The following is a 17,536-nucleotide window of genomic DNA, read 5'->3' as shown; positions in this document are numbered from 1 at the left end:
GAATCATCTACAAAGAAACACCAAAGAAAATACCATGCCAGGAATATTTCAGCATAAAAATTAGCTTTTGTATTATTCTTACATAAATATTATCTAGTCTGCCACATTTTTGTTCTTTGAAGCAGAAATGTCAAACTGAAACAGTGGGGAAGGTTTATGTGATAAATAAATATCTTTGCTTTTTCTTCCATCAGATATTTTCTCAATGATTTCTGACTCCAGTGGGGTGATGGTTTATGGACGATACGATCAATTCCTGCGGGAAGTTCTCAAGCTACCCACAGCAGTTTTTGAAGGTCCCTCATTCGGTTACACAGAACAGTCCGCTAGATCCTGTTTCTCTCAACAGGTAGGAAAGATCGCACTTAAGGAAGTGTCTCTCAAACAGTGGTTGCTGTCCCTTTTATGTCACTCTGAGCCACTAATTAGTCAAGTTCTTTTTCATGATAACCTGTAGCCTCTTCCAGCACCTTCCAGCCTCTGACAAGTGACCTGTGAATCGGTAACTAAATGACACACCTGGATAATAGTAATAGGTGATGTCTACTGACTGTGCCAGGCACCAGGCTAAGTTTTTCACTTGCGTTGTCTAATTTAATCCTTACAACCCTATAATCTCAGTATCATTAGTATAACTATATACTATCAAAAGGGCTGAATTGTCATTCAGCTCCACATGAAACACAAGTCTGACCCACCACCAAGTTTCACCGAAGCTTAGTGAAGACAAAAAAGGTATGGCACGTGCCACATGGCACTGTGGGAGTCCCAAACTATGGTAGACATGGCTCCCTAAATCTTCCACGATGTGATAGATTTAGGGCTCAGAGTGACATGTCTTACCTGGGGTTGGTCCACGTTAGCCCAGGGAAGCTGTGTAATTTGGGGAGCACTCCATGTTCATGTCTCTCGAGTCATGCAGAAAGTGTCCATGTCTAGTGTCCAGCACAGCACAGTGGTAGTTTACAAATCCATAAATTGAAGGTTTGTTTACACTTGTTTTAAAAAGTCAAACTAATCAAGAAAGTCTTCTGAAAGGATCCCCTGAATAAAACATCAGTACATAGCAGCCACTGAAAAGGTGCATTTACTATCCAGCTATTAAACGAAATCAATCTCTTTCCTTGGTGATGCAGGAAGTCAAAGTGCCTCAGGCATCCCTGCAGTTGGACTTATGTCAATTTACGGAGAACCACAAACATACCCATACAATCAGTGAGGGAAGGGATGGTTGCATACAGGGAGTGTTCACTCTTCTCCTGTGGCATCGCACCCAGGAAGACTTTCTGACCCCGTGCCTCCACCCCAAGGATACCTTAGGTACCTGAGTTCTGCCCCCAGCAGGACTTGGGCGATTGATGAGAAGTTCTGGGCTGTGAAGCTATACAGAAGGAGGCTTAGGCGAATAGATCCATGGTCGTCTTTCAAGTTCCCTTGGAACTGGTAACATTGTAAAAGTTTCTCCCCTCTCTTTATCATCATCTATTGCCTGGCCCATTGCATTAAGTAAGCCCTAAACTGAGCTCTCTGCCTCTAAGTATACTATTAGTTTGTTTGTACAGCCCTTGATTTGAGGTAGTGTATTACAGAATGCTCAGTAAATCTATTAGTGCTTCAGTATATTTCACATCCAAAATTAGCTGCAATAACAGGATTTTTAAAATCTTATTAGGACCTATATATTCAAAAAGAATTATATAGGATGTTGCCATTGCTCAAAATTCCTTCTGAAATATCTATAGACTTTCCCATTATATAATCTTTTTTATACCTTTAATGAGAAATTTATACATGTTGAAATCATGATATTTTTTAAAGTTACAGATGATTTTTAGCCAGTATGATAGTCCAAATGGATAAGATCATTTGAAGTACAGAAAGAGGCAACACCAGCAAAAGTAATGAGGCCTGTTTATTTTTGTGCTTCATAAACTGGCTGTTTGAATGATGAAAGTCCCAAACTGTTTGAATTGTTTTATTGGAAAAAGTACAAGCCACTCCAAGTAACTGTTTTAAAAGACAGAATTATTTTAGGCATATAAATAATATTTTAATATTATTTAGGGATATAAATATATTTTTAAATATTATCTCATGACTTAACACTTTACATAATTTATTTTTAAATAATAATGTTTATATCAATCCTGAAAAACCTTAAAGTATTTAGTATTATGAGGAACTGATAAAAAAAAAGATTAAATAGTACCAAAACAGCTGTTTTGTGAATCACTAGTGTAAAGTATAGCCTTTGAAGAAGCACTATAGCCCTTCAGGACTGAATTTTTTGCCTAAAAAAATTAAACTCTCTCATCCAACTTTATATTCTAATTCAAGATTTCAAATAAAATAGTGATTTTTGCACATAAACATGTACTTTTTGTCATTTGTTGCCAATTATAATATCATGTATTAAATAGAATTGCTTATTTTTGTTATTTTGAAAGAAATATATGCAGGACCTGGCACAAATAATGCCCCTGTATATTACAAAATCTTTTATTACAAAATCATAAGCATGTAATTCTGTCACATAACAATATCACACTCAAGCGCACCAGATGATATTTTAGGTGAAATGTTCAAATTAAAACTATAAATTATTACACCTATAATATTACCCTACCAACCACACTCAGGCAGGTGTCACTTCTGCCAGATCCTGTGTATAACACATTCATTTTATACATCAGAAGGGACCAGGATACTGAGACAGAAGCAGATGGAACTAAAAGAGGAGATATATAAAGAGAAAAGAGGATTTTTTAATGTAGATTGTCCTCTCCTTACAGGAGGGATTGCTTCCTCTTAACAGGATTCCCTCCTAAACGTGTACAGCAGAACCATTCACCTTGACCATAAAATATTTAATTACGGGGTTTGAGGAAGTTCACAAGGGAAGCTACTCTACAGATGTGGAAGACTGACATGGGAACTGTATTGTGTGCTATGACACACAGTTGGGTAAACCATATGGAAACGCCTATTCATCTTTCCTCATCATTTTCATACTGTCCCTCATATATGAAAGTGATGCTCTCAAAATTGCTTTTCTCCTTGTGATAATATTGACTCAGCTTCAGTGAAGATAATTCAGTTCTCGGTATAAGTATAAAACGCAATCAATATTTTAAATTCTGCTGAACTTTATTTCAAGTTCTGTTTCTTTATATATTAGAGGTTAATTGAATGTCTTGTTCCTTTGATCCCAAACTCTATTTGCATGACAGGTAAATTAAGCTTGTTGTCTGTTCTAAATTTTTGTGGGCTTTTTTTCATGCAGAAAAAAGTCACGTTAAACAGTTTCTTGGACACACTCATGTCAGACCCTCCCCCTCAGTGTCTGGTCTGGCTGCCCCTTCTGCACCGGCTGGCAAATGTAGAAAATGGTGAGTAGTTACTACTAAGCTAAGGCAATTTTTTTAATCATTGAAATTAAGTGATCAAGTCTATAGTGATTAAGCCAAAGTCATTGTTCTAGGGAGGTCTGTGTAGATGTACTGAGCTTTGTTTAGGACAGAACTAACCAGTCTTCCTAATCAATAACGCCTTAGAGGTACACTGCAAAATTAAGACTGTCAGTTCTAAGAGCTTATTTGTGTACCTCTGAGTTACAAGTCAGATGTGGCTTAAAGACTTGAAACCACAGAAGACTCTCAACAAGGTATGTGATATTTTCTACTATTTGTGTTGGGTCTGAATTTCTCAGATTGGTTTACATTGGCGTTGACTACTTCTCCCTAGGCACTCGGCCAGGAGTATGTGGAGAAGGGAAAAAATTAGATGAGAGAAACTTCCTTACTAATCTTTTGTCATGTGCTCCAAATTACAAGCTTTCAATGGTTGTAGTTATGTCAAAAGTAAAAGTAATACAAACTTTTATAATGTGCTTTTTATAAGGGCAAGTATTTCTAGGATAAAAGTAGTGAATATTGATAAACCCAAATTTAAATGTAAAATACAGAACAAAAATTTAAAAAATTTAAACATGGAACAATTCAGTGCATCTTTCTAATCTTTCAATGTTCTTATTTATTATTCAATTTAAATCTGAGATTTCTCCACACTTAAATAGAAAATAACTTATCCCATATCTCTTCCTAGAATCTTAATGTCTACACATTTCTTTAATATATATTGGAGGTAAAGTTAGCTTAATCTCAAATTCCCATTCAGAACTTCTAGCATCTGCCTTTATCATCTCTCTAACTTAAAAGTTATAAATTTACCCTGCTGTGCTCACAGAGAAGATTTAAAGAATGAATTAACTATGTTCTCTGTAGTCACTACCAAGCATAAATTTGTTTTTTATGTTTCCTGCTCATCTGCAGAAGCAGAGAGCAACCAAGGTCCCACTCATGCACCTGAGTTCATATTACGGTTTGCGGTTCCAGGACTAGTCACCCAGCAATCATAAAGTTGAGATTTTTTTTCCTCTAGCACAGAATTTCCTGTTGCAGGAAATTAGTTTCGTAGGCCCTGTCCCACAGCAGTTGTCTTGAAATTCAGGTTTCCTTCAGCCTTTCCCAAAAGCCAGAAAAGGAAGGATATGATGCATATTCAGAAGGCAGTACCTCCAGAACAGATTTTACAATTTGCTTTTTATCTTCATTGATTCTTTTTTGCATTATTTTCCCTGGCTAGTTCACCAGAGAATAACTTTACAAAGGCAAAAGTTGTTGCCATTGTTGTTTACTATCATCAGCTCATAGCATATAGACAATTACTTGGATTTGATCATTCATTAGCTTTACATTTCAATTATTTTACCTTTCCTGCTTTAACATTCAAATATTCTACCAAAGAAAGTTGTGTTTCCTGAGCTGCCTGAATGAGAACTACATTTAAATAATTCACACATCTCTTTGGGCCCTATTCATCTGCCTCTTAGGAAAGAAAAAAAAATCTGTTTGTTAAAGGGAGGCAATGTCTCTCATTAACCAAGCCCAGTAAATACTTCTTTTAAAAAAAAAAAAAAAGTACTGTGTTTTTCAGATCATAAGACACACCTAGGTTTTAGAGGAAACAGGAAAAAAATTTTGAAGCAAAAAATGTGGTAAAATATTTAATATCATAAATAACATAATATTTCACCAATGTAAATGTAAACAGAACTCATCAGCAGCATTAACCACCATTATGCTCCCAAATTTGGGGCGTCTTATAGTCTGAAAAATATGGTAATTCAATTCTCTCATCCATTTTTTCTACTCTCCCTCCATTTCTTTTTCTTTTTCCTTCTTGTTTCCCATTTCTCTAACGTTTGGTCTCTACCTACTGGATAGTCAGCTGTGTTCATCCCTCATGCTTCTGAATCTTCCAGTGAGCTGTGCCAGTCTTCCGGAGACAGCACTCTGGGGAAGGCGGGCCAGTCTGCGTATATTCTTGTAGTGTAAGAAGAACAAATGGCATTACAGAAATTTGTTGTTAAAAGAACACCTATCCTCTGTCCCTTTTAATTTCTTCCACCTCCACACATATGCTTGAAATGGGCAGAGGTTGCAGGAATAAACATAATGCTTCTCTTGGCCAAACTGACTGTCATCTCAAATCATGGCACACAGCAGGAAAAAAATGCAATTCCCACTGGGGTGTATTCTTCCTTCTTCCGGCTCATACTTTGGTGTTCTTGTTTGTTCTTCACTTACTGTCCCCTTAGTCTTCCATCCGGTGGAATGTTCCTACTGCCACAGTGAGAGTATGATGGGGTTTCGCTACCGATGCCAACAGTGTCACAATTACCAGCTCTGTCAGGACTGCTTCTGGAGAGGACATGCTGGCGGTTCCCATAGCAACCAGCACCAAATGAAAGAGTACACGTCATGGGTAAGGCAAGGTCCAGGCAATACTTCAAGTTGCATGTGTGAGTGTTACGCAGAATGCAAGGGAATGTCAAGGATGGTGACAGTATTCGGGAGCAATTTTAACCTGAGGTCTAGCATTCCTTCCACCCCCCATCTCAATGGGATCTCTTACTCATTGTATCTGAGCCCAGTGTAACTTCCTGTAACTTACAATATAGGAAGACTCAAACTACCTTACTTCTTGAAATATAGACAATTCAGTACTGATTTAGATAACAACTGAACAGCAAGCACCTTCTGAGACATAATCTCACTTTCACAGTAAGTTAAGGTTCTTTTCAAATTTTGTTTGTTTTCTGTCATTTTTTGTATTTTGTGGGAATTGCTTACAAATGATTGCTAGTTTCTTTTTTCTTAGATTCTGGAGTTCTTTTAAGTGCATGACTAGAAAACCAAGGAAAGACGTGTGAGCATGTGCGCTTAATGGTGCTGTTCCATTTTACTTCTTTGGAGAAGAGGGATATTGTGGCAATATTAGCAAACCATCTTTCCATGAATAGTGCATGTGAGCAACTTGCTAAAGGTGACCTGTGTCTGTCCCTGCCATGGGTGTATTCTCAGCAGCACATGGCCCTGGGTCTGTGGAAAGAATTTGACTCCATGAGCCTGCTGCTCCAATGGTTTACAGTTCACGGACCCCTGCCTGCCTCGGTTAAAGTCAAAGGTCGACCCCCTGTGTTGTTCTGTGACAGTACCGCTCTACCTACAGGCCGCTTTGTGAGATACACCATCAGCTCTACCAACTCCTCTTGAAATAATTCTTCCACAAGAGCATGCAAGTTTTTTTTGAGGTTTTTATTTTCTATAGTTTAATGTACTTCAATTCAACATATAGTCTTCAAGAGTAACTTCTTTTTCCTTTTTTTAAAAAAGAATATCTTCAGAATATACATTTTAAATAGGAATGGTCTTTCTAACAATGACTATTGGGAACTGATATTCAGTGTGAAAATATTAATAGTTTAGTGCCTGTCAGGTTCTGAGTTCAAATGACAGTTCTTCACTAAGTCATCATATACTGAGGGCTGCATGCCAGTACTAAGGCCACTGTCACTGTTGGTCATGTCATATGCTAAGGACAGATATATTGACACAGATGATAAGACACAATTTAGTACAGAAGATAGAAGAAAGCACTTTCTATTTTCCTTTTTTTTAAAAGATTTTATTTGTTTATTTATTTATTTATTTATTTAGAAGGAAAGGGAGGGAGAAAGAGGTGGAGAGAAACATCAATGTGTGGTTGCCTCTCACATGGCCCCCACTGTCTGCTACCCAGACATGTGCCTTGACTGGGAATTGAACCTGCGACCCTTTGGTTCACAGCCCAGGCTCAATCCACTGAGCTACACCAACCAGGGCCTATTTTCTTATTGTCAATATATTACCAGTTTTCAAACTTGTTCTATCCCGGATTCTGGAGAGTTGGTATCAGAAGAGTAATCATGTTGGTTGTTTTATATAAATGCTGAAATTAGATAAGGAACCTCTTCCTTAGGGATTGAGGACCCTAAAATTACTTGGCAAGGCAATGACTTCACAAAGTCAGAGTAGAGTCCTCAAGAAGATGAAGTGGCCCCAATGTTTATAGGGTAAAGAGCTTTATTCTGTTACTGTTTTAAGTGTTCCAAGAGATACACCTAGCCGAACCACAATGGAACTTCCTGAACAATGTTCCTACTACTTAGCTTTTAAATAATGAGGACAAAAGTCACATTATTGTATTGCCAATTATGGGCTCTATGTATAAAAGAAAATTAAAAAGTTATAAATGGCTTCTCATGGAGGAGAAAAATTGGGGTGAAGATTTATTATATATAGTAAATTATTTTTTATAATTTTGGCTATGAAACTTTAAGATGAATGTTCCACTTATCTAAATGAATTACAGGTAGCATGATGCTCTGAAAAGAACATGAATTTTAAATTCTCAAGACTCAAATTGAAGCTGCACTTTTAGTTAGATGCATTCCGCCACACCTGAATCATCTTACACCTGGGTTCCTGCAAAACCTCTTGCTTACTAAGACGGAGCAATCCTTCTAGAATCAGGTCTGATGCTGTCACCTCAATGATTTAAACTCTTCATTGTCTCCCCCTGCATTCAAGATAAAGACCACAGTCCTTGATGTAACATATAAGGACTTTCATGATCTTCGTCCTGCTCTCTTCTTCCTCTATCTGGAATTGCCTTCCCAGTCCCCTGAGTATTTGTCTAAAGGACTCCTGCTGGCCCATTAAGTCCCAGCTCAGGAGCTCCCATTTATCACAGCATTCGCCAATGCTAAGCAGCAGGAGTCAGGTGCCTTGTTGGCCTGTTTACCACTGAGCAGACTCCCTGACTTGGAGTAGATACTCAAAGAGGAGTTCTTGAGTGAATGAATGAATGAATGGTCATCTACTATGAAAGCAAATCATCTGATAAACTGTTACATAAATGTTCATTGTTATCACCTCTATCTTTCTTCTTCTTTCCAGAAATCACCCGCTAAGAAGCTAACAAATGCTTTAAGCAAGTCCCTGAGCTGCGCTTCCAGCCGTGAGCCTTTGCACCCTATGTTCCCGGACCAGCCTGAGAAGCCACTCAACTTGGCCCACATCGTGTGAGTACCTCTGCCCTCCACACTAAGAGATATCTCTCTTCATTGATACACGTCCGAGTCCACACAAAAGCAAATTTCCTATCAGTTGTCAGGGACAGAGCTTTAACATGTAATTTAAAAAAAAAAAAAAAAAACAGTGAATGTAATGTCATTACAATATTTTGTTGTAGAGATATATAGTACAGGTGCTCAGCTGTACAAGTAAGGTATGCAGCACTAATGTAATTCACCTAGTGATCAAAAAGCATAGTTTTAAAATGTAGGGGTGTTAGTGGAGTTCACTCATTGGAAGTTAGCAATCAATGGAATTAGTGTGGTAAGAAAATTTTAAAGTACATTTTACTTTAGCATCATATGCGCCTCAAGTCCCAAATACAAAAGCCCTTTGTTTTATTTTTCTGCAGAGCCAGCCATCTCAAAGATGGCAGCAAACCTGGAAATTATTGCTGTTTTATCCCAAGCTACATAACTTCAGAAAAATCATGGCTTGTGCTGGGGAACATTAAAGAGGAGGATTGGTGGGAATATTTATCAGAACATCTACAAAACAGACTTTAAAAAAATATTCCTCCAAAGTAGGTGTGTGTTTGGAGGAAAGAGGGGCCTGGGCCTGGGCACAGTGCCTCCACCTAGCCCCCCTCCTCCCTTACCGTTGGAGCCTCTCTCCGGCCGTGGTGGCCAAGAAAAAAAGAGGAGGTTTTTTTCCTCTGATGTCACCTTGGGCTCAAAAGACGAAAGAAGCCCATTTCCTATTTCTAAGCACAGTAAGGAATTCTGTAGTCAGCGGTGCCTCAGCAAGCCTCACATCTAGAATGGGTGATTTTCCCTCCTCATAGACTGCCTTGCATTTGCAAGTTCAGCAGGACCTGCAGCACTGCAGAGCCTATGTGGACATGTTGACATGAAGAGGTGGGCTGATCAGACCTACCAGTATTAGGAATTCCCCAACGCCGAGTTCATGATTCAGGTGGTTCGGATCGTGACCCATAAGTAGCACTGTGGTGGGCCTGAGACCCTTATGAAAGTAGTAACTCTTTCATCTGATGGATCTAAGCAAATACCATCAAATGACTTGTGCTGTGGCATGTCCGTGAACTTTGTATAAATACTACAAGGCTTTGTTTGGTTTGGTCCCAAGTGCCTGTGAGGGCTCACTGTCCTCAGCAGCACAGTCTGGAGACTCCTGTTGCTGGCATAGGCAAGGCATCCAAAAACTAATACAAACTGAATCTGTAGAATGTGGTTCACTATTTTTGGAAATTTTGCTCCTAAAAATAAGCCTTCAGATAAACCAGGGGTAAATAAATACAAAGACTGTTCCAAAGAGCTAACCACTTTCAGAAAATGACTTCATATGAGCTGTTCTTATTAAGGTCTCAACTTTCCCTCCCATAGCCAAAGACAATCACTAAACTGTTAAGGAACGAACAAAACAAAGTGAGGGCAAGTCTGTGCTTTGCCACATAGTCACCTTCTACCAGACCTGCCAGGAGTTACCCCTGAGTGCAGCATTTAACCGGAGCTGCTGGATATGAGGAAGAGAGACTTGGGATGTGAATGGCTTGGCTCTATGGGCTTTGCAATAGAACAGAATTAGGATGCTGCTTCCCCCCTCAGGAAAGAATTAGGAGATGAGGCAGTGTGAAATCAAAGTCCGTTTCACAGTCAGCCACGCTGAAGTATCACCTTGCACGGGGACTTGTACTCAAGTTGGCTCAGGACTGGGGTTGGGGAGGGTATTATTTAATTGGCTGTGTAAAAATTTTTTAACTTTATAGTGGTGATATGAGCTGATGCATTATTCGCTCAAGTAAATGAGAGTAATATCTACACAGTTTGGGTTCGATGGAGAGTTTCAGGGTTCCCTTAAAATTCTACACAAAATATGCCCTTTTTTCTGAGAAATGTTGAATATATTGAACTGGATTCTCAAAATATCCCTTGAATCAAAATAGTGATCTATCCTCACTGCTAATATATTTTTCCAGGGTGAATGTCTTAATTTAAAAATTGTGAAAAATATGTAATTACTGAAATAACATATTAGAAACTCTGGATGCAGAGTGCTCAGTCTATACTAAAACAGAATATTTTTTCTATTTTTGACTTTAGACATTTTTCTCCTTATTTGTTATTTAAATGTTAATGCCCTAAATAGGCATCCATGTCTTATTTTCATTATTTTTTGGATGGGGATACCTAAGGCTTCTAATTTTAAAATATGCTGTTCATTTAGCTATTCTAAATTATCCTAGGCACGTGATGGCTGCTTCAGTGGGTGACATTTTGGTATCTTGGCATTTGTGCTTAGCTATCGGATTGCTTGTAAATGTTACCACCATGATTAACAGTCTCTATTCTATTCAATTCTTTGCTGCCCAAAGTGATACTTGGTAAGTAGTTCAATAGTCTCCAGTGTACTTATAAAGATTTGTCATCATAATTATAAGTACTTATGAGACACAAAACTAGTTTAAAACTAATTCTGCCTTAAGCCGAACACTTTCAGTTTATAAGAATGACAGTTTTATAAAAATGCCTTCTGCAAAGATGTCATCCAGGAAGAAAATCTTGGACTAGGCCCCTGTGGCTTTATTTTATGGAGCTATTTCTTTTCTTTAAGAGTAAATATGTTTAAAATTCCCAATGAGACCTATTTATTAGATAAGGTAACTTGCCACTTGTTTATGGAGGAAGTAGAAACTTGAATCCTTTTGAAAGTCAACATTTGGTCCTAAGGGTAGCCATTCTGTGTCTCAAGTTCAGCATTTTTATAATGAACTTTAAATCTGAAGCTGTTTACTAATAAGCTACAATTTGCAGCTTTGCAGTGACCAGGTTTAATAAAGTAAATTTACCAGGATAGTTAAAACACATTCTAAATCTACTTTTCTCATTGCCTAGCGATAGAGCAAGATGGGAAAGTTTTTTAAAAAGACAAAAGAAATGTTAGTCAAGATTTTTTCAAGCTACAATGTAAGATACTTCATTCTGTTTACTGCTTTAAAACCTGAAATGCCTGAATTTTGAAATTCACAGAGGACATTTGTATAAAAATAGCATCCTTCTTGTAAAGCCAACCGGTCTGCTCAAGGCAAAATTAGTTTTAATTAGCCTCAGGTAACAAAGCTACATCCTAACCCTGGCTGGTGTAGCGTTGTGGATTGACTACCAGCCTGCGAACCAAAAGGTCACCAGTTCTATTCCCAGTCAGGGCACATGCCTGGGTTGCAGGCCAGGTCCCCAGTAGTGGGTATGTGAGAGGCAACCACACACTGATGTTTCTCTCCCTCTCTTCCTCCCTTCCCCTCTCTCTAAAAATAAATAAATAAAATCTTTCTTTTAAAGCTACATCCTAGATTAGCAATGCACAACACCAAGATTGTTTTCAGAATTTTGGCTAATATGTTTAGAGCAGATGAAATAGTGAACCTGCTGTTTTGACCTCATCCGACAAACAGTATGTCAACAAATTCTCACAATTGAACCCCAGGTACTGGGAACCAAGTTTTAATGAGTTTTTGTATATAGTGCTGACATTTTAAAATCTGCATAGCGTCATATTCATTCCCATTAAACAAATTGCGGTAAACAAGTCTGCCTTTTTCCTAGAATCTCTTTACTGTAGAATACAAACTCTCTCATTCCCTAGGATAAAGAATTAACCCATTACAAATGAGGCTCTTGATCAAGCCAACACCATAGACTCTATAGGCTACTGTAATTAACGTTTCATCTTCAAATAATTCTACACTGTCAAACTCAAATAGAGAATTACAGTGAAATCAAAATTTTTCCTGATGCAGAATGATACCCTGCCTCACCCTCCATCTATTGAACTGTCAATCCCATCTCGATTTCCCATGGATTGTCTTACCACGGACCTAAAGTCAGACTAAAAACTGCTTGGAGATGAGAGCGGGATCACAGCTCTATGGTTTTGCCTGGACTAAGACATCAGTGATGGGGCAAAAATGACCAGATGAAATGTAAAACAGCACAGGGAAGGACAGACCTGATGCAGTTGGTAGTTTGGCTCATGGACAATTTTGAGGAACGTTCAACCTATTATTTTCTCTCATCACATGAAAAAAAGTGAAGTTTGTGAGTGAAGCCTTGCACCACGTGCCCTATTATCTGGGCCACCCAATAACAGGAAGTCAGTAAATACTTTGTAGGTGCTTAATCACATCTTCATTTACAACAAAGAGCAAGTAAAGTACCAGATGACTTTGCAGCTGGGTCCTTCCAGGCTGGACGGGTCGGGAGAGGGCCATTTTTGTGGGAAACACAGGAAGAAGTTTCCAAACCTTCAGAGATATTCCTTTTTGCAAGAAGATGTAGGTCCTGAACATTATCAATTTTCAGAGCTTCTCCCTTTAGAAGGCAGTAAATGTAAGGCTGCCTCAAAATCCTCACCGAGGCTCAGAGCTCATGGATCAGCACCCTGTGGTGTCCAGGACTTCCTCGCCATGTTTACTTGAGATTCTGTGTTCTCAAAGCAATGTAACTTTACGGACATGGACAACAGTGAGGTGATTGCTGTGGGGAAGGGGACACTAAATGGTAATGGAACAAAATACAATAAAAATTAAATTAGAAAAAGAAATATAACTTTAAAACACTCAAAGAATGTAATTGAAAATGTAAAATTTTGTGTTGATCCTGAGTTAAGATAGAACTCTGGTCTTCCCACCCCCTTTCCTCAGGGATGGTGGTAGCTAGAGTTTAATCTGTGACTTCTACTTGTTTTAACTTCTCATCCATACTGTACTTTGTTTTAGGCCACCCAGACCTGTAACCAGCATGAATGACACCCTGTTCTCCCACTCTGTTCCCTCCTCAGGAAGTCCTTTTATTACCAGGAGGTAAGTTCCAATCCTATTGTATAATAAGCCCTCGATTTGGTAATGAGCCTTGATTCTGTGGCAAGAAAAATATTCTAGTGTAAACCAAGAGTGGAAGCCTATTGTTAGAAACTAGTTAAGTAAGTATCTGTTGCATGTTTTCCATTTCATTCATTTGGCTGCATTTAAAGAGGAATAGGATAGCTGCAGGGATTGGAGTCCTTTGTGGAAACTTGCATTTATAGTGCACCCACTGTAAGAATGTAGAATAAGTTTATGTTTTACTACTGACATACATGCATTCTCTTCACTGAGAAAGTCGCTTTCATAATACTTAGAAAGGTCCATTTAAGCCAGGAAATTGGAATTTCAAGATGCAATGGATAATTATGATGTACACTCTGAAACATCTCTGAATTCAAAGCTCCAGATATAAAATCCTCTTCTTGGTGAACCTTGCAGTTCCTGAGGCTAGAGACTGAAGACCAAACTTGGAAATGTAGTTTCTACATAAGTAATTTCAGGATAGTAACAAGGACTCAAACAAAAGGTGGATTATGTATCATCTTTTTTAACAAGATCCATTCCCACCGTGAGCAAAGAACAGGTGAATCCGGTACTTCCTTTAGAGCCAATGTTACAAATATGCAGGGTCAAGAGTTGCTCATTTGATCAAATATCACAAATAAAGCACCAGAGAATTATTTTATAAATACAAGGAGAAGGCTCACAGGAAAGCAGAGGCAAAGGTAAGGATAATTGGAGTGAGTAATTGAGCCCAAGATTTTCAAATGCCTTTCAGTAGGAAAAAAAAAAATACAGCCCCATGTTTTACAAAATGAACGTAATCAGTCTTTTCCCTGAAGAGGTTTCTGAGATGCCAGTTTCACTGTAATATCCTGGTACATTCTAGTGAGGATCTGAAGGCAGTGAGACTCGGAGCACTACTGTTTTTTCCTCCGTGTTCCTGTACTTGCCCATCAGCAGGAACCCAAGATGAAGATGTTCCCCATAATTGTAATGAGCAGACTAAACAGAATGTCCTTGGTGTTTCCTTCCTATAAATTAAGCAAGTCTGTATTTAACCAGTGGAAATGAAGACACAACTGAACTGCAGAACCCCTCAGTGAAATCATGTGGTTAGGCCCTCGGTGTGTTTCTCTTAGCACTTCTTTTCAAAACCCCCAGCCAATTCAACCATCTTTTCTAAAACAGAATCCTACACTGTAAAGTCTGTAAGAGACATGGGCCTGTGCATCTGCCTAGAGAAGATCCTGCATGATGTTAAGAAACATGTTGTGCATTTATTAGGAAGCTCTGCATTCTGCAAATGTCGAGCAGAGATAGATTCCATCCTTACTGAAGGTCATTTTATATCATTTCAGCTCGGACGGTGCTTATGGTGGATGCGTCTAGATGGATAACATGGCTTCCTCTACTCTAAAATATTCCTATAATGCTCTGAGCTGTTCTGGGTCCTCCAGGGTGCATGATACCTATTAACCCAAAATATGATAATTTCCCTTTTTTCCCATTTTCAGTCCTTTTGGAATGTTCCCTGTGAACCACAGACACATTGTTTAAAGTTTGCAGTTCATCTTGTCACCTCAGAGATTGGCCTCTGGCTTCTGTTTTAAGGGTGCTGTTCAATAAAGCTGTGTACACTGAACTTCTTTCCTCCATGAGTGGGCCTTGCTCTGTCTGTGGGAGGTTTTAATGAGGTCTCATTGTTTGACCCCTTCAGGTTGCCTGAGGGGATAAGTGCATCCAGCCCTGTGGCTGAAGAGCATTCGCTTATAAAGCTGTATGTAAATCAGCTTGACCACTGCACACGGTCAGTATCCCAGCCCTGAGTCACTAGTCATAGTGGCAGTTCCATAGCCAGACTGCTAGTCATTCTACTCCATCACTAAAGTCCTTGTTGTGTGTCTCAGGGGAGACAGAGGTCTTCGGGGCTTTCACGAGACTCCATTGAGAATTTCCAGCTTGAGCTGGACTTCTCAGCTCCTTCCTCTCATTTCCCTTTATTTCACTGCTCTCATGGCCTCGCACCAGTATATACATGAGACGCGTAGCTATGAAGAGGACCAAGCCGGATTTTCATCTTTCCTTCTTTGCGAGACCCAGATGGTGATTTCTTAGACTCTTGAATGAAGAGCCTCTTGGAACGATCATTAGCATTAACTGGGTGAGGCCAGGACCGGGTCACATGGCTGGACCATATCGCAGTAAAAGAGTTGAGGACGTAACACCTTCTGCCCCACTGGGCCTGGGCCATGTTCTCCCCAAGGCAGAGCAGTCTGATTCCTACTGAAGTAGCAATTCTAAAACAAATATCATACTATTAATGCTTAATTTCTATCAATTGATAATGCTAGTGGTGATCCACTGTTTGTTTCTTAACCATGTTCATACACTAAAACTGATGGAAACCCATAACGCCAAATGTAGGCATCAGTTAAAGGTCTTATTCTTCCTATGATTGGAACTGAGCCAAGTAAATGTAACCTGGAGCCCTGCCCTCACTCCTGCTCCACACTGACTTCCTTTTTTAAAATGAGATAAAGCCTAAACAAGCCAGGAACGTGCTGATCAGTGTCAAGAAAGCAGAGAAGTTTGCCATGCAGATATTTTATTAGCCTGAGTTATCAGTATTTTGTGACAAATCTTAGAAAGATAAAGCGGAAAGAGGACGAGCTGAAATCAGCACTCCAGAATCCTCGTCATAAACGCCCAGCATTGCTCACCTAGAGTCCTTTACAAGCACACCACTTTGATCTTCAAAGGGCACTAGGGTACATCTTTGAAGTCTCTTGACATCCTAGTAATCTGACTCACACAGATTTACGAGTGTATAACTCTGGTTACCACCACCATCTGCGGCATCCTCTTTTCTTATATCCATCTCCAGTTATACATGATTCACTTTTCCCTTACTTAAAAGAAAAGAGGGAATTCTTGAAGGCACTCTCCCTTAACCCCTTGAAGTCTATGTGTGTGTGTGTGTGTGTGTGTGTGTGTGTGTGTGTTCGTTCAATGCCGGTTAGCAATTAGAATGTTGGTCAAATAACATAATTCATGGACTGATTCACTGCATTCATTTTCTTGATCATAACTTTATCCCTAAACCTAGATTGTTTTCTTGAAAATGCATTAATTTATAGGGACCAGGTGGCTGGGTCAATAGAAATCTATTATTACCACTAGACAAAGAACTCCAAGAGCTATGTATAGAGGAGCAGCAACATTATCTAAGCTTCTGAAGTACATCCTGTCACTGTTGCAAATATTACTGCTAGCACCGACCCAAAGCCAGGTCCGAAAAGTCCGTTCCCCCCACACTGTGCACAGCACTGTGCCCCTGAGTATCTGCCGTCTTCATAGGCCGGAGTCATGCCTCCTTTGTAAACTCCTAATGATCTCGCGAAAATCCTTGCCTAGGTTATGTGAGAAAGTCAGCCAGTCTTTCCTGTAGAATGAGTTTCTTTAGTGCTGTCTGGCTTCTTTATTAGCCACATTAAGGATGCTCTGCAAGTTTGAATAGCTAGATTCTTCTACCCCCAGTGTTAGATATTTTCCCAGATATTTCAATAGATTTCTATAATAAAAGCCACTCAGAAAAGGAATCAGGTTGGCTAGGATGTGTAGCACCTAGCCAGACCTTATCACTCTTCCAAATGTTAGAATTGCTTCAGGCATAGACTATCTTGACTGCAATTTAATGTGGTGTTTTCTGGTTTGTCACAATAACATTTGGTTAATTTCTTTTTTTTTTTATTTTAATCATTGTTCAAGGTTTTTTTTTTTTTACATTTGGTTAATTTCTTAACATTGTGTTAGGCTCAGTGGTGCATGTGGGGAAGGCATACCATGCACCCCAAGTGCTTCCCAGACCCTGATTCTTACCAGTGGAACAGCGTTTGTGAGTTATTTTTGTTGATTGACTACTTGCTAGATTGGTTTGGGTTTTCAACCACAGAGAGGCTAATTACTATGTCTTTTTCCATTATTTCAAACACTTTGCTGAAACAAAGATTCTTTACCTAACAACCCAGATTATTAATCTGACTTAAAAGTTCAAACTAAATTTTAAGCATTTTTGTTTTGGTAATCAAAAGTGAATAGAAATGAAATTGAGGTACAGAATTCAGTCTTTGATCTGAAAATCAAAGTTTTCTTCATGGTTAATTTTTTCTAAAATTAAAGCCCAACTTTTTCAGTA

General features: G+C 38.9%; 1 protein-coding gene across 17 annotated transcripts in view; it reads left to right on the top strand.

Annotated features, from left to right (window-relative positions):
• The window catches only part of DTNA (dystrobrevin alpha), a 352,090-nt gene that overhangs the window by 281,373 nt on the left and 53,181 nt on the right, over positions 1–17,536 (top strand). For 9 of the 17 annotated variants that reach the window (XM_028523840.2, XM_028523841.2, XM_028523839.2 and 6 more), the window contains 5 exons: positions 195–349; positions 3,284–3,389; positions 5,660–5,826; positions 8,343–8,467; positions 13,252–13,335. In XM_028523840.2, coding sequence (XP_028379641.1) covers positions 195–349; positions 3,284–3,389; positions 5,660–5,826; positions 8,343–8,467; positions 13,252–13,335 — 637 coding nt within the window. Of the gene's footprint in view, positions 1–194; positions 350–3,283; positions 3,390–5,659; positions 5,827–8,342; positions 8,468–10,851; positions 10,861–13,251; positions 13,336–14,699; positions 14,988–15,058; positions 15,149–17,536 lie in introns of those variants that run through there. The other 8 variants (XM_036009159.1, XM_036009162.1, XM_036009160.1 and 5 more) reach the window with 4 other exon arrangements.

This window comes from Phyllostomus discolor, chromosome 9 (genome assembly GCF_004126475.2).
Source record: "Phyllostomus discolor isolate MPI-MPIP mPhyDis1 chromosome 9, mPhyDis1.pri.v3, whole genome shotgun sequence".
NCBI classification, from domain to species: Eukaryota; Metazoa; Chordata; class Mammalia; order Chiroptera; family Phyllostomidae; genus Phyllostomus; species Phyllostomus discolor.
This window is presented reverse-complemented; position numbering and strand designations above follow the sequence as displayed.